We start from the raw sequence: 26,842 nt of genomic DNA on the forward strand, positions 1-26,842 counted from the left end.
TCGGGCTTCTCAGCTGGCTAAGATGCGAACTGGGCATTGCGATCATGGCCAATCAAACTTCCTACTGAAAGTCGCAGAGCTTTGGTTAGGTAGGCTGTTCGGTACATTGCTGTTCCAAGATCCACCAATGATCGCACTATCAAAAAATTCCTCCAACGAGGTAGGCAAACGAGTATGGTGATGTCAGGGGACCCTGCGTGGAGGGCCCTCCAAGCTGCGGAGGGCCAGAATTCAGATGTATTACGACCCCCAACCTATCTTCTATCTGCTGCGGACCACGTGTGGAAGACCTCATCACTCTGCTCTAACAACGCTCAGACAGGTGAGACTTTTCGAAGACGAGTCAGTGCTATCTAGGTACGCACCAGCGAATCGCGTATGTATCACACATCTCTATAATTTCCACCTGATCGTCCGTCCTAGGGTCACTGTTCCTTATGCAAACGACCAGAAATGAAGCACTCGTTACTAAGGTTGGTGAGAGATGTGATGTTTGTGTGGTAATAGGCACTGTTGAACTGCCACACTGGCACGCCGCGGCGGATCCTCCTGGATTTCCTATTTCGAGCATCTTGCTCTTGCCTAACAAAGACGTTCAAACAGGCTTTCGAAGTTTAATGCGCAAGCCCGCACTGACGGAAATGGGAACATCGTATGTTTCGATACGTCTTATATCTTGAGTGTATGACATATTGTGAGCACTGCCTTACGTCACTGAACAGGAACGCGTCCAGTTGTTGTCGTGTAGCATGAATAGTTTCTTCATGTCTAGACTGTTTTCTATGGAAAGCCGATGACAAAGCATCATCCATCCTGCCCGAACGGTGGGTATTCCGGCGTCGACATATCGCAAGCAAATCGTACAAAGTAGCTACTATCAGACCCATCTCCATCTACGATAATCCGTCCGTCCGGTGCCTGGACTTGGGCAATGAACGCGAGCCTGCCTTGCGCATTCGCCCATAGAAGTCGGAACGGCGTATATGTACCGGCCTGTAGCTGAATAGTGAAGACGACTGTATCCTCGGGACCGGTAACAGTGTTGTAATTCTGTTCCAGATCCGCATTAGCGCGCGTCCAGGTCGATATCGCTTTGTCGCCGAGCCAGACGAGCGTGATATCGTCCGATACGGGTACTGTAACAGTATATGTACCCGTTACTGGTGCGTAGAGGAAGGCGCGATGATTTACGGCTGTAAACTGGTAGAGACGGGACGGCGCATTGTCGTAGATCCTGAAAGGAGTGGACGGGTTCGTGCCTGGTGGGATACCGATGCGCTCCGTTATACCAGTAAACAAGGGCTGCCTGGTATGGAAGTAGCCGACATTAAGAGATGAGTAGGCTGGAAAGTCGGAGTTACGGAAATTATGCTCGTAAAGCGCATACTCAAGACCGCTATTATTGCATGTTACGTCAGGCGTAGGTGCCGGTGCTGAGGAGGATGGTAATATGCTAGATTGGGTTGAACTGGGTGCTATAGAGCTTGGCTGTACTGAGCTTGGCTGACTTGGCTGAACTGAGCTTGGCTGTACTGAGCTTGGCTGACTTGGCTGAACTGAGCTTGGCTGACTTGGCTGTACTGAGCTTGGCTGTACTGAGCTTGGCTGACTTGGCTGTACTAAGCTCGGCTGGCTTGGTTGGACTGGGCTTAGCTGAACTGAGCTTGGCTGTACTGAGCTCGGTTGACTTGGCTGTACTGAGCTCGGCTGGCTTGGTTGGACTGGGCTTAGCTGAACTGAGCTTGGCTGACTTGGCTGTACTAAGCTCGGCTGGCTTGGTTGGACTGGGCTGAGCTGAACTGAGCTTGGCTGACTTGGCTGTACTGAGCTCAGTACTATGAAGCTAGATGCTATTGAACTCGGCTGGCTTGGCTGGACTGAGCTCAGTGCTATGAAGCTAGATGCTATTGAACTTGGCTGGACTGAGCCCGATGGAAATAGGCTTGGAACTGTCGAGCTGGGTACAGAACTCAGTTGCACTGAGCTCAGTGGAATTGCGCTCAATACTGCTAACTTGGTTATGGAACTCGGTTGGACTGAGCTTGGTAGATTATCAAGTGAACTCAGTGAGGGTAGGATGGAATTGGGAAATATTGAGCTCGAAAGTAGTTTGAGTAAGCTGGGCAGGGAAGTGACTGAATTGGGTCTAGACGAACCACTGTTAGGTATAAGGGAACTAGGCAGAGGTGATACTGAACTAGGGACGGGGATATTGATACTAGAGAAGGGGATTGGGGAGGGAGTTGGAGAAGGGACGGATGAACTGGTTCTAGCAGTGTCGCTATTAGACAAATTGGAATCGGGTCGAGGAATTGGTGAATTGGAAGAGGAGAAATTGGAACTAAGCAATGGCTTAAAAAGACTTGGTAGTGGTAAATCAGAAGTCGATAAATGCGAGGAGCCAGTTATAGATAGTGAAGGAACCGAATTCGTTTCCGGAGTTGAGATAAATGAACTCGAAGGTATGATAGTCTGCGAGCCACTCGTTATCGATTCGGTTGGTGGCCAAGGGTCGGAAGGAGTGCTAGAATCAGTGGCAGGCGAAGTAAAGACTGCTTTTATCGAGGGTCCGGGGTCGGCTGTACTCTTCGAGTGTTTTGTGTCGCTTATGGTACTATGATGTGATATTGTGGGTATTGACGGAGAACCTTTTTCTTGTCTCTGTATATCCGTAGGGGCAGTGGTTGGCGTATAAATAATGATTGTGCCGGGGTCGGTCCCTGCAGGAGCAAAAGTGACTGTCGTCGGAACTACTCCATCGTAGCCTTTGTGGACCAGAACGTGTGGCGAGTGAGCGTAGAAAACTAATGTGCTGAGCAGAAATATTAGTATTTCATAGTGTTAATTGACTGATGGGCCTCGCCTACCGGACGATAGATGTAGTGTGCGTGAACGTCGCATTACCAGTGCAGGAGATTATCTTAACATTCTGGGTCTCCGTAACTGATAGGCGACTTTCAAACCCACAGCTCTCTTCAAAAGATGCTGCTAGCACTAGTAAGGCAGGGAGGAAGCCTATTACAGCTGAGGGGGAAAACTTCATGGCGACTATCAGATGTACTCATGCATGAACCTGCGGGAAGCGTCTGTAAGCTACAAGGAGCATTTTATAATAGTTCCAGATACTTTCCATCAGCGTTCTACCCGATATCGACTTCACGGCAAGCAAGCATCCAAGGGTCTCAAATCCAGTTAGACGGCAGACCGAACTAAGATGGAACTGTCACCTTAGTTGCGTCAGCTGCAATCTGACCAATAGAATTTTGAAAACAAAGGAGTGCCGGGCATGTGAAGAATGAAATGAGAGCGTGTATCATAAAAGGGTTTGATGTATATTGCGAGCACGTTTCTTTCGGTTCCCTGTATACCTCAATTAAGAATTGTCGACCTCGGACTGAGTGGAGCATTGGCCTCCTGAATCAAAGGGCGAACCAGCTGATCTGAAATGTATGCCGATCTTTCATTCCTTGTTGTATCGCGGGCCATCGCACAATGAGACATACCTACAACAAGCGAGCACCCGGCTTTCGTGGAGATCGGGGGTCCTCTAGGGGTCCAACTCGGTGGGGTCGTAATCAAACATCAGTATATACACAGCATCCATGTGAGGAAATCTTGCCAGCCGGCCGTCCCTCAATTGGTGGCGGCGAGGGCTTCTCTGTGCGAGACCCACAGTCATCAGGACGATTGATTCACCTTGCGGACTCTGAGTCCAACTCTTTGTGGACTCTTCTCGGGACTTTTCAGGGGCGGGACAACGCGGGACAACCGGCGCTAATACTACGCATTCTTCATGGATCTAGAAACAACGGCCTTGTAGCCTGACCCAGGCGAGCCTTGTCCAGGCCTCTCTCTAAGCTGGGCTCAGTGCTTGATGCATGCCAATGCTGTTCAATGCATGCATCGGTATGTAAACACAAAAGAGAAGATTGCTTTTGGCATGGAAGTCTTCAAATGAAGACCGCTCTTCAATTTTCGTCTTCGTAGGCGAAAGCGTTTTGGCACGGCATTGCAATTCACGGTCCTCTAGCTTAGGTACTCAAAGGGCCTTACCGCAGGCCTCATGGCGAGCAATCCTTGACGAGACAAAACCTCAGCCTTTGAGTCCATATCGTTCCAGCAAGTTTTAAACATTTGTACCAAGCGGCACGAGATCACAGCGGCATTCTTGGAATATATCATTGACAGTATAACTTTTAACCTAGGAATTCTGCTGTTTTGGAGCTTCGATGCGAGGAGCCCATTTGCTGCTACACCAGGTCGGTTTTTCCTAGCAAGAACAGCAACCAACCCCACACCCTCCTTACGGGACACTTATCCCGCTTCTCAGACGATTGTCTCGGGCACGGATATCTATGGCTACGCGACCTTCTCGGTATTGGCCCCAAGCCCATAGCCATAGATGGTCAGGGCATTGATAATTCAGCCAGGCGATTAGAGATTTGCAGAAGTATATTACAGCTGTATTACCCGTAGATTCTACTTTGATTATGACGGCCGTCTAGCCAGTAGAAGATTTTGACTAGTTGTCGATTCAACGCAATCTTGAGGCGATCGAGTTGTTCAACGTTTGTGGTTGTCAGGAAGCTCCACCAGAGCCACAGAGCAGGGCTAGGAACTACGACAACGTGTAAAAAATAGCTGCCGAGGGCAAGAATTCAGATGTGTTCAACCACCGTACCCATCATCCATTGTCTGCGGACCGACTGCGGAAGATCTCTTCACTCTGCTCAAACCTACGCCCTGATAGGTTGTCTGTTTGATGCCAGGCCGCGTCTGCTCTTATCTCCAGCGTCAGTCCCCCACATCCCTCTTAGCCCCAGATTCCACGCCGCTGAGACTCTTGCCGCTGCTTAACTTCGGTCGCCCTAGAAGTACCTCCTCTCTCTTCATAGCCTCTCCTATCACTTATGCCAATAGCACTGCGCGCGTAAATATTGAGTGAGTCTTTTGGATCATTTGCCTGATTGCTTTGTTCGGATCTTTAATAGAATGTTCCATGCCCATGCACGATCACTTTGCCGCCCTTGATCTAGGAATAGCCGAGTGCTTGCCGTTGTGTTTTGATCACACAAATATGATGAGGCGACATGATAACGCTACCACTAGTATTCAGGTGAAGATAATCTACAAAGAACAGGATGAGTAGATTAACAAGCCACAAGAGATTGTTCCGGTCCGGGGGAGCGTCTCAAAGACCGAGACGTCATGCAACACAAATTGACAGACAGGTGGTATGCAATGTCCAGATAGCGAAGCCCTCGGGATGAGTGACATCTTGGAACATTGATCGCCGTTGATGAAGATCTTCATGCATCTAATTCCTGCTCGAGACAACCACCGGCCATAGTACTAAAGACGCGGATACCTTACACCCTAGAAGTTTAGCCTATGTAAATAGGGGAATGCATTTATCCTAATACCTAGGTACCTTGGTGTGTAAGGAGGCACCGTGACCTGCCGTACTTCCCACCCATTAGTGCAGCACGTGATCTGGCGATTGGCTGAGTCAGAAACATGACAAACCCCTGCTTGGCACATGTTCACAGGCCATTCTCGTGAAAGATGTCATCTGGAAATGCTTTTCACCTAGATCAATCACAGCAATCATGTCGAGGCAGGAGATATTACGCGCATACAGGCATCTCTACCGCGGCCTTCTCCGGGCTGTGCAGTTCTCCGTCAAGGGTCGGTACACAGCACGCGACCAGCTTCGAGCAGCCTTCCGTGACAAGAACGCGACCTTTGAGGCCGAGAGCGTCAAGCGCACGATTTGGTTCATCAACTCGGCTGCTCTGGAGCGCGGCCTGGAACACAGCATCCTGAAGAACCTCATTCGCACAGCCTACGCGCGTCAAAACCCCGAGACCTGGCGATCTGTCGTGAAAACCGCCAGTCAACCCAAGAAGAAGTGAGTTTCGCAGCAGCCCCCGTAAAGACGACTTCCAGTGGTGGTGCCGGAGAGAAATTGACCAGAAGTAGAACTCAGCAGACAGCCGACGACGCTGTTGCGAATGGCATGAAGCATTACGACATGACTGTGGCGATGCTGAACAAGACAATGGGCCTGTGTCTCCGGTGAACGAGACATGTGCCCATTCGCTGAAGCCATCGAGACGCCACAATATGCATGCGCAAGCTGGGCATAGTCACCTTCGAACAGACGAACAAACGTCGCCAACTACTTGGTCGCTCTTAGTCAGAACCCCAGAAGAGCAGCCTCGAGAGGGTGTTCGTGGAACTGGTATGGTTGGCTGGGTAGCGGCAGGCAAGTGACGCGGGGTTGGAGCCACGGTCGAGTCGAAATGCGCCGTCGACATGCATGGCGGGATCGTTCCCTAACCCAGCTGGCCTCATGGTTTGGAGAACCGCTGCTGGCGCCCGTTGGATGCCGATTATCGCTCTAGAGAGCAGCATCTGAAGACTTAGGGGGTCCGTGATTGAGCGAGCTGTATGAGGGCTTTGCTGCTCAGCTTCATTGCCAAGACATGTCGACACAGCTCGGAAGCGCTGCCGCCGATTCACAACACAGTCGTGGATCGCTCATGTTGGGTCGTTGGATGGCGACAGTTGGGCAGGGGGGAAGGGAGGTTCGAAAATGACGTTAGTATGCATCGAATCGGCATCCTCTTAGCCCGTGCCGCCCAAATGGTGGGACGCCTCAGACAGACAGTTCGACCAGCCTCTCAGGTTGGGCGAGGTCCCAGATCCTCTCGAATCTTGGTATCCACCTATGACAAAGAAGCAGACCGGAATAATTCTAGACGAGGTAGCTGCCCAAGATAGCTACCTAGCCAGCATTAATAGCCTCATCACTCGTGCGAAACTGCCTAGCTGGAAGCAACGTACATGTTCAAGATGGTAAGATGCCATGTGACAACGGAGTCTAGTCATGATGTTCTGCCCAATGCAGCTCCTGGTGGACCCCAAGAAGCCTCTAGTCCCAGAATCGTCGCAACGGCGAATCAACAGCCTTCGCGCGGTGGAGCTTCATTGGCGCGCCCGCAGTTCGCAGCTCGACCAGAGGCCGCCAGGTACCGGTAGTGCACTCGCTCTCACTTGTCCGTTGTGACTCCACTGGAGTGAGCCGCTGGACCTGGACCTCGCTGCATCATACCCTCCCCGGCCCCCCCAAAGCCGAGTGCCCGGCTATCCACTGACCAGTGAGGAACCTCCCTACCGAGCGGAATGTCCTCTTGGACGCTCCCTCTCGATGCCCGCATTCGAACATGCTATGACCCCGCAATCACTCCGACTTTTGTCTTCCCTTCTTCTTCTTCACTCTCGAGCATCATCGCCCAAGCTGCATGGGAAGTCGCTACTACGGTCACAGTTCTTGGGGGTTCAGCTCTCGATCTCCCAGGCAAAGACGGTTGAAACACGACTGAACAATTCATTGCCCGCCTCCACTGTCTGATCTTCCCTTATCGCCTCGCCTTGGTCTCGACCGCCCACTCAAACGCCGCTAGTTCTCCACCCCCATCCCGTCACTTGAAGGCCCGTCACAGCTTCACAACGGGGAGGGGTCTGCTTGTACGGATGGAACCACGTCTATAGACGTCCGTCCGCGTCGTCACCAGAGTGAGCCGAGGGCCTCTCAACCTCCCTTCAGGCCAATCTATTTGCTACCAATACACACCACGAATCTTGAAGCTCGAAGCTTCAAAGTCCGCAGACACCAGACCCACGGCATCTACCCACCGCCAGATTCACAACTGGACCACCAGCAGCGGCAGAGACGCAGAAGCATGCCCGCCCAATTCCTAGAGAGACACCATGTGCCGACCACCATCACACCTTCGATCATGCCTCAACACGAAAAGCCTCAGAGGCTGGTCAAGCGATACCGTACAGAAATTGCCGCCAGCACGTCCAGTGTATTCTCCACCGTCGTCGCCTTTCCTCTCGACAGCGTGAAGACGCGTATGCAAACCTACCGATATGATGGCTTCCTCGACTGCGTCCGCCACACGTACCAGACCGAACAGCTACGGGGCTTCTTCAGAGGTGTGTGCCTCTCTCCTCTCTTCCGTGACGTTCTGCACAGGACACGCCAGAGCAACCCACTAACACGCCCCCAGGTGTACTGGCCCCGACCGCCAGCGTGACCCTTGTCCGAACCGTCTCCTTCTCTATATACCAGCGCGCCAAATACGGATACTCGGGCTGGATCAAGAAGAACATGGGCGTTGACGTCCTCGACCACGTCAACAGGAAAGGCACATATCCCAACTTTTACTCAGTCGCCTGCTTCGGCGCGGCTGGCGCCACGGCCGGCTCCTGTATTACAGTCGTCGCTTGTCCGTTTGAGCTCACCAAGCTGAGCGCCCAGGTTTCCGTGTTGCTCTCAGATCAGAAGAAACTCGCAGAGGCGAACTGCCGCGTGAGCAACGGCCACGCCGTTGCCGCGAGCTACCAGAACAAGGGGACGTTTAAGACGATGCGTAACATTATCCGCCACCGGGGCATTTTTGGTCTCTATACTGGTTTTAACCTGCATCTACGTAAGAAGCCCCACCCCGCTTTCGTCCTCTCGGCTTGAGGCAGCAAACATGAAAGCTAAAACCAGCTTTGCAGTGCGGGACACGCTCGGCACCGCTATTTACTTCATGGTGTACGAGAGCGGCAAACAGCTCGGCACAACATACGGCGGCGACAGCCCCACGACGAACAAATTGGCGGTCGTTGCGTCAGGTGGACTCTGCGGCATTGTATCATGGGCCATGATCTGTACGTTTTTCTGTGCCATCAGGGACATGGAGCCTCCCAGCTAACCTCGATCACAGACCCCATTGACTCTGCTAAGAGCATCTATCAGCGCAACTCACTATTATACTCGCGAGGCCAGCAGGTCGAGCCGCCCCCAAAGATCACGTTCTTCCGGAAGCACATGTATCGCGGCCTCGGCGTGTCCATGGGACGCTCCTGCGTCGTCAACGCCATCTTCTTCTCTGCCTTTGAGTTTACGAAGAAGCACGTCAACTCGCTGGATGACGATTAAGGGGGCAAGCTCTTCCCGAACAAGGAAGTTGCTGCACCACCCCACTGATGAACACCAGAACCACTGGAAACAAATTTGTATGGGCATAACTGAAAGTTTGCATGGCATGACAAGGGGCGGCGTTACGGAACTGATCTTTTTTTTTTCTTTCTCTCTTCCCTCTACGGAGGCAAGTATGCCACGCGCATGCCGGACAACGGGGACACGGACATGGACACGGATTAGGAACATGGGGCACAAGGGCGGGTGGAACAGGCCAGATAGGAAAGACCCAAAGATATCGTTCGTCAAGCTATTAAAAGCAATCGAGGAAACACATTTCTCGCACTAGTGAGCTTCGGCTGATGTGCCGCGGGGGCCTCTCTTATTTTCTGGCAGATCGAAACGCAGCGGTCAGACTGTGGCTCCTGTCAAGGCTGTTGAGCTACAGTCTGTTGAAGCTCGCGTTTCAAGGCCCGGGCAGCTCCAAGCTTCTGGAAACTCAGACTAGATTGGGAGTGACTGGGACCTGGAGCCAGTGCGGTGGCGTATAATGCCTCACGATGAGATACCTGCCATGCCGCCAGCCCCTCGATGTGCTGCGTCAGTGCTGGGCACAGAGAAGGGGGTGCTTCAGGTCAACCCTCGGGTCAGCAACCGACGTGCTTGGGTACCTTATTTTGGACCTCAGGGTGAATGGGTCTCACGGCAGACAAAGCCACCAACCAACGTGCTCCCATTGAAACACCCATCAGGTTGAGCAGTGAGTTCGGATTATAGTAGCCCCATCACCGACTGGCGCATTTGGCCCCTGCTTATGGAGCCGGGCGGGCCATGCTGCACCTCTTTGAACCTGACCAGGCCTTCACGGTAGCCGCCAAAGCTTGAATGCCCCACATGACCTTGAAGAGACTCGGCGTCACGCATCAGTCGGGCGACTACCCTTTTCGCCCAACATCATTCTCACATTCTGCAACTGCACTTTGCGAGTCTCAACGTGTGTACCACGCTCTGAGTCGCTACAAGACGCGCACTGGGGCGTTCGAATTCTCTATTTTATCGGAGCGCAAATCTCGTCGGCTCAGGGAGCTTGTTTCACTTCTTCGCGTTCGCGTTCGCAGTTCACGTTCTCTCTCACCTGAGTGATCAGCACCTGAATGAAGGCAGGCTTATCAGCTTCGCAATCCGTGTCCAGGACATTGATACAGAGGCCACCAGAGCTCTGAACGCGTTGGAAGCGGCTGTTCTCGTTGACACTGGCCATCGTTGCTCGTCCGCTTCTTTCGCTTCTTGGTTTCAGGCCTGTCGTTCTGTCCCATTGCGTGTGCAACTAACCCTGTCATTCCCTGGTCTTCGCGGCTTCCTGTACTCTTGTTCGTCATTGCCATGATCAGTCATTGGTACGACTAGGACCAAAACCATGGGGAGAGAAAAGAGGGCTGGTCCGGCCGTCGTCACGGCGAAGGACAAGGCCCGAAAACGCAAGGAGATTGACCGCAAGGCCCCCCTGCCATCTGGCTTGAAAGCTGCCAGGGACACAAGTACCAAGTACAAGAGTTTCTTCGAGTTGGTGCAGAACAAGGATTTCAAGAGCAAACCGCTCGAGTTCGAGGTAACAGCCTGCGCCGACGATGAAGCTTCATGTCCCGTCCCCTGACCCTGCCACAGAAAACGTCAAAACGCGAGCCCCCTCCTCTTTTCGCCTTTGTGCCCGTCGGCAACCCTGAGCTGGCTGTGGCGTGCAAGGAACTCTCGCGCGAGCGAGGGGCCATGGTCTACATCGTATCTGTACGGCAGCCTCGACCATCTCACACAGTTGTTGATACGCACCCACTAACCCATCATGTTCATAAGGAAACCAAAAATGACAACATCTCCGACCTGGTGCACCAGACGAACCGGATCGGCTACCACTTCCGCCAGCAGATCGTACAAGAGGCCGCCCGTACTTTAGGCATCGATTACTTCAACAAACCTCAGCAACTCGCGCCCAATGGTTGCGAGCTGATCCCGTCTTCACAGGTGGACATTAACAATCAAGCTAGGGCTGCTATTGATGACCTGTTTCCCAAGATGCCAGGACTTGACAAGGAGGAGATTGTCGCTCGCGCTTTTCGAAAGGTATCAAACACCCCTGATGACACATCAACAAAGGAGGCTAATCACAGTACAGAATGCCATGTTCAACGGCGAGCTTGTCGTTGGGATGCAGCAAGATTTGACTCTCTCTCGCCGTGTGCAGTTAGCTGTGCTAGCTCACATTAGGCACGCCCATACGCGGTATGACGATCTTCTTAGGGAAACCACGTGGTCCAACGCTCGAAGAGCCACAGAGGCGCTTTGCCTCGATATCCTCGTCAAGTGGCGAGGCGATGACGAGTCTGGGCGGGACCAGCTCGACGAAATCATGAGAGAGATTGTGGTCGTGACAGACGACGAAGACGACGATGCCCCGGAAGATGCCATCGACGATCCTGATTCCGACTCCTCGAGCAGCGTCGAGTTTCAAGGCAGCAATGCCCTTGTGCCTAACCCCATTACAGCTCTTGATGCAGCACGCAGCACTCCTGTCAGCGGTCGTGCGGCATCCGCCAAACCTCAGCGGAAGGCGCGAAAGAAGCAGGGCATTCCGGTGAAGTCGGCCAAGTTGAGGAAGGCCCAACTGCACGAGCAGCGCAAAGCCCAGAAGAGTCTCAAGCGGTACGAGGTGGCTTGGAACCAGGCACTCGACCGTCAACGGGCGAACCCTCACCCTCAAGAGGCGCCCGAGGCTGGTGGATCTGCTAGTCACGGATCCTATCCTCACGGGTTTTCTGATTACCCAGCACCTCCATCCCGTCCCTCTCCCCATCCCTCTACTATTCGTGGGCCGTCTCAAACGGGGTATACATTGGGATATACTCAGAGCGGCATCATTGGCGAGCCACGGCCTGGTTCATTCTTTCGACCTCCCCCTCCACTACCTGAACCCCACTTTACAGCCTCCGAAAGACCTGCATTCGAAGAGGCAAGCGAACCTTGGCGCCAGATGGGTGTTCATAATATAGCACGCTCTAGGAGCCGGCCCTCAGACGGCTACAACGTACCTTTGCAGGACATGCTGCACCCGTCCATTGAACAGCCGTCCCCTCAGCGTCCCTCCTTTGGTCAGCGCGAGGAACGGCCCATGACCCCAACATACCGCGGACCCGTTTCCCTACAGAGAATAGCAGCGGACCGAGAAGGCCGTCCCCCAGTTCCTCTGGAGCGGCACCTTGCTTACAATGACGACGGCCACGCACCCCGTGAATGGTATGAGCCAAGGAATCGACAGCCTGTCCTGAGTGATCGTGGCTATTCCCCAATGCTAGAGTCTCCGTTCAGACCAGATGCCAAGTCATACGGTAGTAGCGATGCCCCCTTGCATCGGGCGCCCGCCCAACAAAGGCCCCTGTATGAACGTGTGCCTGAATATGGACACACACAACCTTCGCCACTACAACGCGAGGTCATTGTATTAGACAGGGACCGCATCATGCGCGACGTGCATAGCCCTGATCACAGGATTAGTGACTTCCAACGGAGCAGGCCGGCACACTTACCACTGGCACCCGCCTTGGCGCCACAAGTCCACGGCTCGTCCATGCCGGAAGGTTTCTTACGGCTGAGGGAAACTGTGCCGTCTGCCCCGTCGCATGCCACCCTACGCGATGAAGGATTTGTACGGCTCAGGGAGTCGCCTCAGATCCGGCGTGACCCAGCAACTGGCCACAGCACCTATCCGCGGGCAAATGGACAGCGATCCGGATTGGATGGCGCTTACAACATGCCAGACGCAACACCAGAACAGCCTGTCTATGTTCGACGTGCCGGGCCCGGATTTGATAGCCCCTATCGACAAGGCTATCATCCTTATGATGATCGTGATGCAGGGCCCTCGTCTGGACGACAATATGACCAGACGTCAGTGAACCCCCCTGCACGCTGCGTTTACAAGTCGGCTGACCGTTTTCATAGGTCATTTGACAACCCCAGCCGGCCAGCTCACGCTCAACACGCGCCCTACCGCGGCTACGCAGCGCAGCCCATGTCAGCCGAGAGTAGTTCGAACGGATATGTCATTGATGATCGTCAATACACTCCTCGGACGCCTCTACCCCCTGATCACCAGATTATACTCATCGACAGTTGAATTACGGCAGCACGGATTGGCGGTGACTTTTGTGTGTTTATGGACTGGCATGACGAATGTCGTTGAAAGTAAAGAGGTCAAGACAGCATTGGTGTTTTCATCGGCGTACGGAGTCCATGATTTGGAAAGGATGGCCCTATTGGTTCTGTCCTGAGAGGAACACTTAAGCATTTGCATGGAGGAGCTGACTTACTAGCTTCTGCCCAGAGGGGTTGGGCTATGAAGGCGTACATGGACTCTGTGGAATGATACCCGTGTGGAGAGGATTTTGTCTGGGTGAGCCTGGACTGATCGGTCGAAGAAGCAAGATGAAGATGGAAGCATAAAGCAGGGCCTGACGGCGATTTTGCCGCTGCACCAATTTTGAGAAGATTTTGTTTCGAACCATTGATTGCCATGCAAACTTTGTGTGTCTAGAGTATAATGAGGATTCGCAAAGAGGGAAAGAAAAAAGTGCCGCCCAAAGTCGCTCTTCTAAAGTATCTTATGAGAATGCTGCCCACCACCGATGCGCACCAACTCCGTGCCAACTCCCAATATACCCAAGTCGGTCATCGTAAACAAGCATATGCGTCAAAGAAAGAAGCAACAACAAAAAAGAAACACGATGGTCCGCAAACCATCCCGTCGCTGCATTGTATCGTGGACGTCGTTCCAGCCAGGTCATGCCGGCACCATCTGTCTCCTCTCCGCCTGCCTCACCCTCTGCGGCCGTTCCTCGTCCTCCTCTTCCGTCGTCGGCCTCGTGAGCTCCGTATCCGGCGCAACGGGCAGATCGTGCCTCTGCGGCGGCACACCCTGGGCCGCCTCCTTTCCGGCGTTAAGCCTGGCCTCCATCTCGGCGAGCTCGTCCTCGACCTCCTCCTCCTCCGAGTTGGAGATGCGGCCGTTGAGCAGCTCGGCAATCTCCTTCTGGTACGCGAGGGCCTCGGCGTTCTCGCCCATCATGCGCTCGACGCCCTCGACGCCGCCCATCTCGGCCTGGATATCCTTGAGCACGCGCGAGCCCTGCTGCAGCCCGAACATGACGTCCTTTTGTATGAGCGCGAACTCGACGTTGGACGTCAGGTGCTGCAGCTGGGCGAGCTGGGCGTCCGTCTTGGCGAGCAGGGACTCTTGGTACTTCTTGCGGCGCAGGGCGAGCAGGGCCTTGTCCTTGTCGCCCTTGGCGAGCATCTGCTTCGCGATGGCCGTCTCCTTGTCGGTCAGGAGGGTGATGCGCTTCTGGTACTGGTGGAGCTTGTCGCGCTGGAGCTTCATGTCGAGGATGGCCCTGGAGGAGAGGAGGCCAGCGATGGCCCTCGGTCAGTCTGCGTTTCAGAGAACATGCTGTCCGGCTTTTGGCTGAGGGGGAGGGGAAGCAGCAGGAGAAAGGAGGAAGTGTGAGAGCGGGGAGGGGAGGGGGGATTCAGGAAGGGGGGGTAGTTAGTACTTGTCCTGCGCCGTGACTTTGCTGCCGTTTGCGCCCATTTTGGTGTGTGATTGCGGTGGACAGACCGCGCGACTTGTGGGAGAGGAGGAAACGCCGCGCTGCGAGGGTATGGGGGACGCGGCCTTGTCGCGTTGTTGTAGGTGCTTCGTTTCGGAGAAGAGGCTCGAGGTGACGGCGTGAGGCTTGCGCGCGCTGTGGTACCCTGCTGAGCGACATGCGACGGGGGCCGGTTGACGGCGTCTGCTTGGCGGGTTGTGGCTGGTCTTTCGTCATTATTACGGGTCCCCCGATGTGGGATGTAATAGGCAGATAAGCCGAGGTCGCGTGTCTTATCGGTGGTGATTCTTATGTCAGCACTTAGTTCCTTGTTATCTCACTTCATATGGCATCGTCCAAGACCGATGACATGCAACACGACAGTCACAAGGACATGGCATTTCCGATGCTGGACGGTGATGCGACTGGAGCAATCTCGGGCTGCTTCACTGGTCAGAGAGTTCCATGATACCTTCACGTGCTTGTTGCACTGAGTTTCGACATTGGTCTTATCGATAAGACACCAAAGACCCCTCTACCAATCACAGCCGCTTTCAACAGGCTCCATTAAATTTTTTGACGACGATGTTCATGAGAGAGTACAATCCAGCAGGGTCTCACTCAGTCAAACACAAGCTCTATCAAACCGGCGCATGGTGGGCCCGGCCTCGAGAAACAACTCATCATGCTCAAATATGGACGCCCAAAAGCGAATCTTCGCAACAGCCTTGACCGCGACGTCTATCAGATCGTGAAGAAGCTCGAAGATGAACGCACGGCCAACCAGCCCAAGGACAGGAAACGCGCAAAGCTCACCATCTCGGGTGTCTACGACATCATCAAGAAGTCCAACTCGAGTCTTGCTCGGCAGAAGAGGAAACCCCTGGAAGATGCCATCGATCGCTGCTTGGACTTTCTGAAGCAGGAACAGTCCGATTCTGAAGACAGTGAGGCGGCGTTGGATGAGATCAACGAGTCAAATAAAGTGAGTGAGCTGTCGATGTAATACCGCCAGAAGAGGCTTCTGACAATCCGCAGCCCGAAGATCGCTTCTTGCTCAACCGACAGATGGCCAAACAGTGGAACACCACGGCCCAAGGCGCTGAGGGGAAGAGCACCAAGCGGCGACGCCTGTCTCCAGAGCCAGACGCCGTTAACGGGACTGAGGCCGTCAGCGACGGCTCTGCTGTTACCCCCGGCAAATCGTCCAAGCCCAACGGAACGGCACAGGCCGAGGCTCAACTTTCAGGAACAAAGAAGGCACCGAAACCGCCCAAGTACGCCGCGGAACAAGTCGATCCGGACTCTATCGTTCTCGGAGGCGTGGCATCAACCGTGGACGAACTCGACAGGACCATATTTTCACGTCTCAGGCGACCCCAAGGTCGTCAACGCCTCCAAGGAATGCCCGTTGGCTACATCATCTCTGGGCCGCCAGGTACCGGCAAACAGTCCGCCGTGCGAATGCTCGCCGCTATCAGCTCTACGCCCATCATACCCTTGGGAAAGCATCTAGAGGAGGCCACAAAGTCGCCAGAGAAGGTTACCAAGATCATAACGGATGTCTTCGACGAAGCCACAAAATGTGCTCCATGCATCATCTTGATTGAAGGTTTGCACGACTACATGCCCAAGTCGGGCAACACACAGAGTGACCGAGAGCAAGAAATTGTGACCCAACTCAGGATAGGCATGAGACGCCTACGGGACTGGCAGCGGGAGAATGAACCCGTCTTCGTTGTGGCTACTACCACCAAGATTGAAACCATCGACGCCAGTCTATGTACGCCCGACCTCTTCGCCCGCACTCTCAACATCAAAGTTCCCAACGCCGATGCGCGCGAGGCCATCTTCCGGGTACTGTCTTGCAACCTTGGCCTTCCGGAGAGCTTTGACTACAAAACCCTGGCGATCCGGACGCACGGCTTTGTCGGTCGGGATATCCAAGCAGTCGTCCAAGCTGCAATCGAACGGGCTCACGACCGCCTCATCGACCTCGAAGACGCCCACGCCCGCCAAAGTCTGACTTGGATCCCCCGGCCAGAACCGACCGAAGAACCTGTCGACAAGCGAGACACGGCTGGCATAAGGTTCCGCTACGAGTACCTCGCCGCCGAAAGTCTCACGCCCGCTCCTCAAGTCCACCTCACGTACGAAGACTTTGCACACGCCGTCTCAGAACACACCCCGCACATGCGCCGCGAGGGCTTCAGCACCATCCCGTCAACGACCTGGTCCGAGGTCGGCGCCATGCACTCGGTCCGCGCCGCCTTCCAAGTGTCCATCGTCCGCCGCATCAAGGAGCCCCTCCTCTTCGCGCGCTTCGGCAAGCAGCGCCCCGCAGGCGTCCTCCTCTTCGGGCCCCCCGGCTGCGGCAAGACGCTCGTCGCCAAGGCCGTGGCCAACGACGCCCAGGCGAGCTTCATCCTCATCAAGGGCCCCGAGCTGCTCAACAAGTACGTCGGCGAGTCGGAGCGCGCCGTGCGCGAGCTCTTCGCGCGCGCCAAGAGCTGCGCGCCTTGCATCCTCTTCTTCGACGAGATGGACTCGCTCGTGCCCAAGCGCGAGAACACGTCGACCGAGGCCGGCGCCCGCGTCGTCAACGCGCTGCTGGCGGAGCTCGACGGGGCCGGCGACCGCGGCGAGGTCTACGTCATCGGCACGAGTAACCGGCCCGACATGATCGACCCGGCCGTGCTGCGCCCCGGTCGTCTCGACAAGCTCTTGTTCGTCGACATGCCGACCGAGGACGAGCGCGTCGACATCCTGCGCACCATTTACAGGAACGGCATCGGCGGCAGCGACAAGGCGGCCGATGCTGTGATGGAGGGCACCGAGCAGGGGGCCGCGGCGGCCGGCGGCCCTGACGTGATCGAGACGGTCGCGCGGGACCCGCGGTGCAAGGGCTTCAGCGGCGCCGATCTCTACGGACTGTACAAGAACGCGCTGGACGCGTGCGTTCTGCGGTATGAGGGCGGCGACCCGTCCCTGTCCCCGGCCGACTGGGAGGCTGCGCTCGAGCAGACGAAGCCGAGCGTGCCGAATCCCGAGAGCTATCGCAAGTTGGCGGCCAAGTTGCACCACCAGAGGTAGAGGGCATGACCGGGACCGTTGAAAGAATACATCAAATCACTCCACCCAAGGGCATGATGCGGAGATGCTGTTTCACGTGAGATGAGCTTGTGTATGTGGGGATGGCCATGCAGATAGAGCGCTGTCGATCCTTGTCTTGGAGGGTTGAGCTGCTTGGTTTGGTTTGTTGCACATGGGCGCATGAGCATGTCTTGCCGTACGTGCCACCTAAGGATTATAATCATGCAGCTGATCTTCTGGGATGGGATCGAATTCTGAAAATCTCATGTGAACTACGTCACGAAGACCGAACGCCGGAAATAATCGTGGATGCAAATCTGTGTAATGATGACCGAGAACCCAAGTCTTGGCATGTCATCTCCCCAAGCCTTTCGGAGAATGTCCCGGTCAAGCTCTCGTATTATGGATCTCGATCCGAGGAGAGAAATGCGTACCACAGATACGACTGGCTTCAGCCAGTGTGGAATGCGCATTTCACTGGCACACTGCCACTTCGAGTTTTCATCACTTCCAAGAACGAGTTGAGCGCAGAAGAGGAGATGGAATAAAAGGCGGGCCATCAAGGGTGCCCGCTGCCCCGGACGCACTGTCCTGGAGGGCATCATTTGAGTCTATGGTACATGTCGCATTATGTCTCAAGGAAAAGGAAGTCTCGCCGAATCCCGTCTAATGCAACTTCCGAGCTCTTCTTCCCCATCGTTCTTTCGTATCCTAGTGGTACAACAACACGACCTGTGGTGGTGGATGGTGGGTGGAGTGTGGAGAGGGTGTGTGGTGGATTGCGGGTGAGTGAGAAGAGAGGGCGATCCGCTTAGGCGGTGGCGTCCTTGAGGTAGGCGATCAGGTCGTTCCTGTCCTTGGCCTTCTTGAGACCACCGAAAGCCATCTTGGTGCCGGGGATGTACTTCTTGGGGTTCTCGAGGTACTCGAACTGCAAGGGGATTAGAAGAAGCTCGCTTTCAGCATCACGATGAGATCAACATACCAGAGTGTCGTTGTTCCACTCAATACCCTTCTGCTTGTTGGCATCGGTGTAGGAGTAGCCGTCGACGGAACCAGTCTTGCGGCCGAAGAGGCCGTGCAGCGCAGGACCGATCTTGTTGCCGCCGCCAGCCTCGACGGTGTGGCACTGAGCGCAACGGGTCTTGAAGAGGGAAGCACCCTTCTTGGCGTCACCTGGGGCAAGAGTTAGCTATGCGATTGATTTGTGGTGGTGATGCAGTGTTGCCAGCTTCGGCAGCGACATGATTTCCAACAGGTCTGAGAGGAGAGACAGAGAGTATCGGGCTTTCGTTCGAAGTGGATTGCGTTGAGATCGAGATGAGAAACGAGTCCGACTCAATAGGTATGAGCTGGAGTCGTTGTCCCTTCGTTCGCAGCGTTGCCGAGGCCAGGGGAAATGACGCAGGAAAAGCTGACATGACAGGTGCGCCAGAGGTCACCGAGGCTCCAAAATCACCCCAAGCTCAGGATTCGCAATTCAGACATCGTCTCAACGGTGTATCCAAGTCGAAAACACCGGCGCCGATGCTCAATGGCATTCGCAGACAAGTCGGACCATTCGCGAAGCCTGCCACTGGGAAACACCGGGTGTAGGAACTTACCACCAGCCATTTTGACGATTTTGAGAGGGGGTATTAAGGTGTTAAGAAGATGAAGAAGGTATTATGTAGGATTGCAAAAGAATCGAATCTCTTGCAAAGGGCGTATGGGTAACGTGTCGAGGTTGGAAATAGTCGTCAGAGGGTGGAAGGGGAGGAGGAAAACTTTTGGGAGAGAGAAACCGGCTGGGAGCCGATCGACTTTAATGGCACGCGCGCGCAAATCCTGGCAATGAGCTCACTACAGACAGCGCACCAGCCACGCTGTGGCGCCTCCAACGGGTCCAAATGACCCAGTCATCATTCAGGTCCGCGCCAATCATCGGCCAGCAAATGGTCAGAGGGCGCACACTGACGCAGGGGGGCGGTACTTCCGTACCGGGCAAACCCGGAAACAACAGCCTGGAGGACAATTGTTCCGTACCTTACCTACCTATCTAGGTACCTAGGTATCTAGGTACCTTACCTAACAACAGTGCAAAGGCCGACATTTTAGCGCCTTTCCAGTGCTGGGGCCCACCGAATACGCCCCCGGGGGTTCCGCTGTCGAGCCTGCATTTCGGGCTTTGAACCCAGAGCTTGGCCGATGTGTACATGTAGGCCTGAGGTGAACTTTTTTCGGGGGGGGGCACATGCGCGATCTGTCGATCGGGATAGCTTCTCGCGATATCCACGCCCGCCACCACCACTACCACGACAAGCTCACCCCTCTTCCCTTCGAACACCAAAGCCTGGGGTCATGACGCCTTCCATCGCCGCCAGCCTCCCTCCACGCTTCCTCATGCCGGCATGGCGTGGTGTTTTCAACGCCAACGTCTCGAGGAACACGGCAGCTGTCTGCCGTCGCCATGCTTCGACTAAGACGCCAAGCAAGCCCATTGTGCTCGAGAAACCGGCAAAATTCAACCCTCCTTCCCACGGATCTCGACTCCCCAGGAACCAGGGCCCGAAACACTATGGAGGTGCTATGAGCGAGGCCGAAAAGGCTGTTCAGAAGAGGAGAGAGTACCCCGGCATGCTGCCGCCCGAGGGATCAAGAACACACAAGTTCATCCACAACCGCAACCTCCACCTCTTCATCTCCCTTGTATGTGCAACATTTGTGTCTCCGTCACCCAATGTGTCCAGGTACTGACATCTCCAAGGGCACACTATCGATCCTCGCTCTCTCCACCTTCATCCTCAACTTCAGCCACACGTCACCCTACAAGCACCTCCTCCCCAGGCCGTCCGAGTTCTGGAGCAGCCCCATCGATTTCATCGGCACCTGGATCCGCGTCCTGCAGCTGCACGAGGTCGACCGCAACGAGAAGGTCATTGCCCAGCACACCGCCCATACCGACGACGTTGCTAAGCGAGCCTACTACAGAAAGGTGCACGGTCTTGACAAGAGCAACCCAGTCGCCAACTGGTTCAAGTCGAGCAGCGAGGACGAGGACGAGAGTGCGGCGCCCTCTCGCGGCGCCGAGGCCCTCGCGGCCGAGGCAATTGCCGCTGCGCACAAGCAGGGCACCAGATAAAGGGGAACAAGGAGAGAAATCACACGACCGGAATGTACCAAACGTCGTCATGTAAAGGAAGCCCCAGCGCCGTGGGCGGGTGGCGGATCTGTAGTATACCCTGTACCTGTACAATAAAGCTCCAACATGACCCAAATGCTCAGGGGTGTAGTACCCTTGTTTTTGTTTGCCCCGTCTACTCCGCCCATAGACCTTGTAAGGTGAAATGGGCCCAGACGCATCCCGTCGTCTACACCAGGTCTACGCCCTCGAGTCCATCCAACACCTCATCCGCGACACCGCCCTTCTCGAGGACCTTGCCGATCATGGCCTCCAGCACGGCAAACTTGGTGCCCCCAATCGGCGGCCTCCACACGCCTTGCTGCACGCCGTAGCCCACCACGCCCGGCAGCGGCACGGCCGCCTTCTTCCCCGGCGTCGACACGCTCGTGGCCGGGTTCTCCGAGTTGGGCACGCCCGACGGCGTGAGCCGCGACGGCGGATCGACAGTCCGCACAGACAGCAGGCGCAGTTGCCTGCCCTCGGCGGCGGTGGCGGTGGCGCGGCTCGCGGTGCCGGCGTCGGCCACGGACACGGCAAGGGCTGACTCGGCGACGGCGAGCTCCTCCTTGGCCGGGTCGAAGATGATGTTGCCGCCGACGGCGACGACGAGGAGCGTCACGGGCGGGCGGGCGCCACCCTTGGCGTTGCGCGGGTACAGGAAGGTCGAGGCCTGCCAGTCGTCGTCGAACATGGGGTCCTCGTCGCCTTCGGACTTGAGGCGCGGGACGCGGGTGGCGAGGAGGGCGAGGTGCGTGGTCAGCGAGAGGAGGGGGAGCGGGTACGAGAGGGGCGGCGAGATGAGGAGGATCTGGTGCACCATTGTCAGTCATACGCCCCGACACTATAGGCTAAAAGAGGAAGAAGAGAGGGGCAGTTCCCGAAGCATACGAGGAGAGACATACGTCGAGGTAGAGCTTCCAGTGGAAGCGGCGGTTGATGTAGAGCTTCTTGGCGAACTCGCCGTCGGCGAGCAGCGCCTCGCTGAGCATGCTCGCCAGGAAGACGGTGCTCGCCTCGTCGTCCCGCAGGCCCGGGATCTCCACCGTCATCTCGAGCCACTCGCTGCGGCCCTTGGAGGCTGCGCCGCCGTCCTCGACATGATCGCCCTGCCGTATCCTCGAGATGTCCTCGTCCGCCGCGCCGCCGTACGGCGTCGCCGTCTTTTCGAGCTCCGCCTTGATGCCGACGATGGCCTCCGTGCCGTCGGAGAAGCACACGCGCGCGCTGCCGTTGGTGCCCGGCAGGATGCCCGTCTCGGCGGTCAGTGGGCGGAACTGGGTCGGTGTGCGGCCGTCAGGTCGGATGGGGGGCGTGAGCGAGAGGGAGGAGTGGAGGTAGGCGAGCTCGGCGGGGGAGAGCAGGACTTGCTGCGCTGCTGTGGCCATGGTGGATGGCTCTGGCGCAGGGTGGTGTGCCTGTCGCTTTCTCTCTTTGGGGGGGGAGGGGCGCAAAGAGAGTGTGTCGTGTTTCGAGATCGGGTGGCGGGGGGGTGGTGATGGGCCTGGCGAGTGCAGGCGCTGGATAGAGCTTTTGTCGCAAAAAGTTGAGGTCGATCTGAGTGCAGCGAAAGCTTGACGTGCAGGGATTCCTTTCATGGTGGGGTTCGCGGGGTGTGGAGCCAGATCGTGTGTGGCTGCTTGCTGTGAGGCTCACGCTCAACCCCTGAGATGACTCCGAGCCCCTAAAGAGGGAGTAGCATGGCACTTACTCACTGAAAGCGTAGCGGACATGGGTACATAAGAAAAAACGAATCCGTCATTTAGTTTGCTGTTAAAGGATGTATACATATTCAATGTCACATCATTGTTTACGTCTCATCGACAAGGCTCACTATCGTAGTAGCCAATTCTCCTAACACCGATACAGTATCAATGCCCAGTACTTGCCCCCAAGGCCCTAGCTGAGATCGAGACAGACCGAGTGCATGAGATCTGGTCCGATTGCTGCCACAAACTCGGCAATCTTCGTCTTCAACCCTCCAGCAGGAGAGAGTGACTGGCTGGCCCAGATGACCAGGTCAGAAGTCTCGTACTCCATGCCAGACTTGTCGATACGCAATGACAGATGATCCAGATCTATCGCCTGCATTTGATTCAAAGAAGCGACGCCAGGCATGTCGCTTTCGAATATGGATGAGGGCTCCTCGCCATCACTTTCAACCTCTGGCTGGGCGCCGTCGCTGTCGTTGTCCTCACGTGTCGTGCCGTTCATCTCCTTGTCGCCGTCGGACTCGACCATGGCGCGCTTCTCGGCCGAATAGCTGACAAACGGCTTCTTGTCGAGAAGATCCAGTATGGGCTTGTCGAGCAGGTCCCAGGTCAGGCTTTCCGGGTCGAGAATGTACTGCGGAAGGTAGTCAATCTTGTACCGCATCTTTGGGCAGCTGTGGATGTAGAACCCCGGGTACCAATACCGGTAGCCGCCTTCCGCAGCTAGGGCGATTTCTTGCAGGGCGCCAAGCTTGCCCGGCATAAATGTGTGGATGGACTCGTGATAGAGAAAGTAGACTGCGCTGACGCAATGTGGCAAAAGGTCCAGCACGCCAATGGCGACAAGCTTGCCGTCCAACCGATAGCAGTGGTGGAAGGAGCCGAGTTGCATCTCCTTTCCTTGGTCGTTGATGACTGTCTTTCTTCGAACGGGAGAGTCACACAGGAAACGCCGGAAACCGCCCCTGGAGATGTCGCCCGATCCTTCCTTGTGGACGACGCGCTGGTAGTTCTCATACACGGCGTACTTCTCTTCGGTGAACGAGTCGTCTTCAAGCGTGACGGTGAAGTTGTGTGCAGGGTCAGGGGGAGTCTTCAGGTTCTTTGCCTCGGCCTCGTGGATCCGCTCGACGAGACTGAACTCGGCATCTCGCTTCTTGGTTTCCTCGCGTGACCGTGGATAGAGACGGGCGGCAGCAGCTGCATACTCTTTGCCAATGACATACCGGTTGAACCTGTTCACGGCCTGCCGTTGGTCCCTGGACGGTTTGAAGGCGGCAGTGTCCTGGCGGATGGTGTAGTGCGGGCAGCAGGACTGTCGCTGGTTGGGTCGATAGAGGAGGCGGCCGGAGCGACGCCAGTATCGGTCCAACAAGTCCTGATAAAGCTCCGGGGTCAAGGATGTCGCAGATGCGTAGTATGAATAGCCTGGGCAACGGGCGTGTCAATTTTGCTGATCACACCTCAGTGTGAGGCTGTGAGGCTTCGTGTCATGCGGATGAAACGAGAGGCCCGATATGAGCGTACCAGTGGACACTCACGTTTTGTCTTGCCCATCCCTCCTTTATTTCCACTTCCGCAGTAGCCACAACTGGATGAATTGGTGTAGCCTGGTCAATCTCGTTGGCACTGCTCGTTGGCATGGATGGGAAAAGTGAAAAGGAGCGCTGGGATACACTGAACTCACCAATGGGGCTCACGTACGACAACTCGTCCTCTTCCAGGGGATGCGAGATGAATGCCGCCATGATTGCCCAGAATGATCGTCGTGGGCTTCCTAGGTATTGGCGTATATGCGTGTGCGCGCTGTGTGCTGATCACTGAATGAATGAATAACAGCCAGGCGCCTTCCCATGCTCAAGTTGGTGATAGGTGTCCCACGGCTAGGAGTAAGCTCCCAGCGAGGCGGGGTAAGGCGGCCTGTGGGAGGGCAGACGAGCACCTTACAGGACTCGGCCAGCAATCCGGCAATGCTTTCAAGTGCCCCTGGAGACGAGTCGGAGTCCAACTTGAAAAGTTACGCTTGGAGCAAGCAAGGACAGCTAAGCCGAGCACTGGGATGTGAAGCAGTGCAGTGCAATGTCGTTATTGTCACAATATGCAGTAGCTCGACCTACCTAGGGTGAGTGGGCTAAACTGCCCCTCATACCTAGGTACCTAGGTACCTACGGTATCCAGTGTCTAAGGTAGGTACCTAGGCACAGTGGGTACCTGATAGACGTCCGCACGGCCACGATCGTCTGTGGCTGCTACCACGTCTCGGAGGAAGGAAAAGCTCGGGCCCTGCATTGTTACCTTCCAACCTACTGTACCTTATACCGGAGGCACCTACCTTACCTGGTACCTCAGGTAGGTAACAAGGTAGGACGACCTGATGCCTTCCGCGATGCTTCCCTGGTTTCGAGTCCACACGTAGGAACCGACAAGGCTGCTCCAAGACCCCTGGAGGTGTCGAAGAAGTCCTGAGCCGTCCAGGGACCAACTCATGCATCTACAGTTCTGTGACACGATGATACGATGGCACGATATTCCTCAATGGAAGAATTCAAGCAGCTCGATGGACCCTGGATCACCCATGTCCGCTCCGTTGCCTCATCGGTCTTTTTCGAGGCGAACCTCCTTCCGCTCTGAACGGCCGCATCACCAGATCATGATTAGTGAAATATCTCACGGTGCCCAATGGCTGCGAATCACCGACCTCCGAGACATCGAGGCTACTCCGGTACTCCAGACCTCGAGCAGGGCGGATCCCCATTTCTGGTTCGGGGGCCAGAGACTGTCGACGGCAGAAGCACGTCAAGAGGACACTGCGCGATCAGGCCAGGATGCTCGCCGCGTCGTCTACTGTCGCGGGACTTTTGCAACCTAACGCTGGATCGGATCGGCCTGGTGAGCAGGCAAGATCCCACCTCGGCGTCGCACAGGGCATGGATGGGATCGATGCACTGGAATCGAAACGGACGTGATCGACATGGCCCTCGAAAAAACCCCGCCGCAAAACGACGAGGACAGGGCGCCGCGAACTTTTCGACGATGGTGTCACATATGCAATTGAAGGCCGCAGCTGTCAACTGCAGCGCAGCACAGTGCAGCATGCGGCTTGATGGCCAGCGGCTACGCGACAGTTCCGACCAGGAATGGCCACACGATCTCGCCTCGACTGCAGCGTCTGAATATCGTGACCTCTTCTGCATTCGGCACGCATTGATGATGGATGGAAATAGGATGCTTGGGTGGATGGATGGCTGCACGGCTTACTGGACACGACACCAGAGCCAATTTTGTCTCCGTCACGGTTCGTGCTCCGATCGTCTTTGAGGCCGATTCTTACCAGTCGAGCATGCAGCCTCGAATTGTTTGATGGCTGGGTCTGTCGCCAAGAATGAGTGGTCGACTGAATGTGAGGCAACCAGTCAGCTGTCGTGGCCACCCTTGTGCGTTGCTCGTCGCCAATCGCCCTGGCTCCTGGATCTGTCAAACCTGGCCGTCTGCGGCTTGCTCCTCGACGGCCGTCCTGTGCTCCGCTCCGCGCGCTCCGTGGAGACAGCTGCCATCAGGTCGTTTGATCGTTTGATCCATAGACTCCTGCCATCTCTGTCCGCCTACAGGGGACGAACCGAGGAGCCACTGCACAGCGCAGGGAGAGACCCGATTGCTCTCCCCAACTCCTACCCTTGGCTTCGCGCCCACTCCTCAGACAATCCTTTGGCCATGGTCCTTTGGCCATGGGGAAAAGCACAGCCAGCTCACGACACGCAGACGAGTCCACTTGGAAACCACGTCACGCTGCTTGGCTTGGATTGGAACTGTACTTGTGGACGAATGGCAAGAAAAAGGATGGTATTGAGTGCGAGCCAGCCTAACCAGCCCAGCTGGAACAGCCTGACCTACCCAGCATGGAAATTTGTCGTCATTGACCTTCGCGTCTATGCAACGTTGAAGCCGTCGATCTTGACCCCTCTCCGATGCTTGACTCAGTTGCTGGAACCGACCAAGACAACGAGGGGGGGGGGGGGGGGGGGCATCCCCCCTTTTTGGGGGTGGGCCTCAAAAATGATCTGGTGAATTGGTTTTTGACCACAGGACCCGCGTCACGACGCCCCCCAATGGGGCCCGCCTGCTAAAAAACAGACTGGCGCCGGGGACTGCCTAGTTCCCCCTTTCGACCCCAGCAATGGCGACTCTCCCGCTGCGCCTCGCTCTCCCGGGGAACGTGCCCCTGCGTCTCAACATCGGCGGGGTCACGGTGCTGCTCCTC

At 55.7% G+C, this 26,842-nt stretch overlaps 10 protein-coding genes across 10 annotated transcripts; 5 read left to right on the forward strand and 5 right to left on the reverse strand.

Moving 5' to 3' along the window:
- Nucleotides 1–804: 804 nt before the first annotated feature.
- Nucleotides 805–3,043, reverse strand: VDAG_00904 (uncharacterized protein; the record flags this gene model as incomplete). Its single annotated transcript, XM_009649790.1, has 4 exons — nucleotides 805–1,343; nucleotides 1,495–1,818; nucleotides 2,457–2,812; nucleotides 2,868–3,043. The coding sequence occupies 4 exons, from the start codon at nucleotides 3,041–3,043 to the stop codon at nucleotides 805–807; spliced, it is 1,395 nt and encodes a 464-aa protein (XP_009648085.1).
- Nucleotides 3,044–5,609: 2,566 nt separating this feature from the next.
- VDAG_00905 (uncharacterized protein) lies at nucleotides 5,610–6,082 on the forward strand (the record flags this gene model as incomplete). Its single annotated transcript, XM_009649791.1, has 2 exons — nucleotides 5,610–5,911; nucleotides 5,983–6,082. 2 exons carry the CDS (start codon nucleotides 5,610–5,612, stop codon nucleotides 6,080–6,082), a joined length of 402 nt encoding a protein of 133 aa, XP_009648086.1.
- Nucleotides 6,083–7,280: 1,198 nt separating this feature from the next.
- Nucleotides 7,281–9,295, forward strand: VDAG_00906 (integral membrane ornithine transporter of mitochondria). The gene is made up of 4 exons (XM_009649792.1): nucleotides 7,281–8,007; nucleotides 8,082–8,504; nucleotides 8,578–8,730; nucleotides 8,787–9,295. Exons 1-4 carry the CDS (start codon nucleotides 7,806–7,808, stop codon nucleotides 8,999–9,001), a joined length of 993 nt encoding a protein of 330 aa, XP_009648087.1. The 5' UTR covers nucleotides 7,281–7,805; the 3' UTR covers nucleotides 9,002–9,295.
- A 1,105-nt stretch (nucleotides 9,296–10,400) lies between these two features.
- VDAG_00907 (uncharacterized protein) lies at nucleotides 10,401–13,151 on the forward strand (the record flags this gene model as incomplete). Its single annotated transcript, XM_009649793.1, has 4 exons — nucleotides 10,401–10,592; nucleotides 10,649–10,768; nucleotides 10,835–11,101; nucleotides 11,154–13,151. 4 exons carry the CDS (start codon nucleotides 10,401–10,403, stop codon nucleotides 13,149–13,151), a joined length of 2,577 nt encoding a protein of 858 aa, XP_009648088.1.
- Nucleotides 13,152–13,814: 663 nt separating this feature from the next.
- Nucleotides 13,815–14,411, reverse strand: VDAG_00908 (charged multivesicular body protein; the record flags this gene model as incomplete). The annotated part of the gene is made up of 1 exon (XM_009649794.1): nucleotides 13,815–14,411. The coding sequence occupies one exon, from the start codon at nucleotides 14,409–14,411 to the stop codon at nucleotides 13,815–13,817; it is 597 nt and encodes a 198-aa protein (XP_009648089.1).
- Nucleotides 14,412–15,304: 893 nt separating this feature from the next.
- VDAG_00909 (ribosome biogenesis ATPase RIX7) lies at nucleotides 15,305–17,712 on the forward strand (the record flags this gene model as incomplete). The annotated part of the gene is made up of 2 exons (XM_009649795.1): nucleotides 15,305–15,604; nucleotides 15,658–17,712. The coding sequence occupies 2 exons, from the start codon at nucleotides 15,305–15,307 to the stop codon at nucleotides 17,710–17,712; spliced, it is 2,355 nt and encodes a 784-aa protein (XP_009648090.1).
- Nucleotides 17,713–18,233: 521 nt separating this feature from the next.
- Nucleotides 18,234–19,460, reverse strand: VDAG_00910 (cytochrome c). Its single transcript, XM_009649796.1, has 3 exons — nucleotides 19,317–19,460; nucleotides 18,698–18,888; nucleotides 18,234–18,643 (listed from the first exon to the last, which is right to left on the reverse strand). The coding sequence occupies exons 1-3, from the start codon at nucleotides 19,324–19,326 to the stop codon at nucleotides 18,524–18,526; spliced, it is 321 nt and encodes a 106-aa protein (XP_009648091.1). The 5' UTR covers nucleotides 19,327–19,460; the 3' UTR covers nucleotides 18,234–18,523.
- Nucleotides 19,461–20,052: 592 nt separating this feature from the next.
- On the forward strand, nucleotides 20,053–20,833 carry VDAG_00911 (uncharacterized protein; the record flags this gene model as incomplete). Its single annotated transcript, XM_009649797.1, has 2 exons — nucleotides 20,053–20,400; nucleotides 20,459–20,833. The coding sequence occupies 2 exons, from the start codon at nucleotides 20,053–20,055 to the stop codon at nucleotides 20,831–20,833; spliced, it is 723 nt and encodes a 240-aa protein (XP_009648092.1).
- A 229-nt stretch (nucleotides 20,834–21,062) lies between these two features.
- On the reverse strand, nucleotides 21,063–22,260 carry VDAG_00912 (exosome complex exonuclease RRP42; the record flags this gene model as incomplete). The annotated part of the gene is made up of 2 exons (XM_009649798.1): nucleotides 21,063–21,683; nucleotides 21,778–22,260. 2 exons carry the CDS (start codon nucleotides 22,258–22,260, stop codon nucleotides 21,063–21,065), a joined length of 1,104 nt encoding a protein of 367 aa, XP_009648093.1.
- A 511-nt stretch (nucleotides 22,261–22,771) lies between these two features.
- VDAG_00913 (arginyl-tRNA-protein transferase) lies at nucleotides 22,772–24,332 on the reverse strand (the record flags this gene model as incomplete). Its single annotated transcript, XM_009649799.1, has 2 exons — nucleotides 22,772–24,012; nucleotides 24,272–24,332. The coding sequence occupies 2 exons, from the start codon at nucleotides 24,330–24,332 to the stop codon at nucleotides 22,772–22,774; spliced, it is 1,302 nt and encodes a 433-aa protein (XP_009648094.1).
- Between the last annotated feature and the right edge of the window lie 2,510 nt (nucleotides 24,333–26,842).

Source organism: Verticillium dahliae, genomic scaffold (assembly GCF_000150675.1).
Source record: "Verticillium dahliae VdLs.17 supercont1.2 genomic scaffold, whole genome shotgun sequence".
NCBI lineage: Eukaryota > Fungi > Ascomycota > Sordariomycetes > Glomerellales > Plectosphaerellaceae > Verticillium > Verticillium dahliae.

What these genes read in the sequence shown, in the direction of transcription:
- VDAG_00910 (XM_009649796.1), bottom strand. An exon ending in AGTGGAACAACGACACTCTG is followed by an intron (nt 18,644 to 18,697) that starts GTATGTTGATCT and finishes ATCCCCTTGCAG; the next exon opens with TTCGAGTACCTCGAGAACCC.
- VDAG_00906 (XM_009649792.1), top strand. Translation starts at nt 7,806, where the DNA reads ATGCCTCAACACGAAAAGCCTCAGAGGCTGGTCAAGCGATACCGTACA. An exon ending in GCTACGGGGCTTCTTCAGAG is followed by an intron (nt 8,008 to 8,081) that starts GTGTGTGCCTCT and finishes ACACGCCCCCAG; the next exon opens with GTGTACTGGCCCCGACCGCC. An exon ending in TGTATCATGGGCCATGATCT is followed by an intron (nt 8,731 to 8,786) that starts GTACGTTTTTCT and finishes CCTCGATCACAG; the next exon opens with ACCCCATTGACTCTGCTAAG.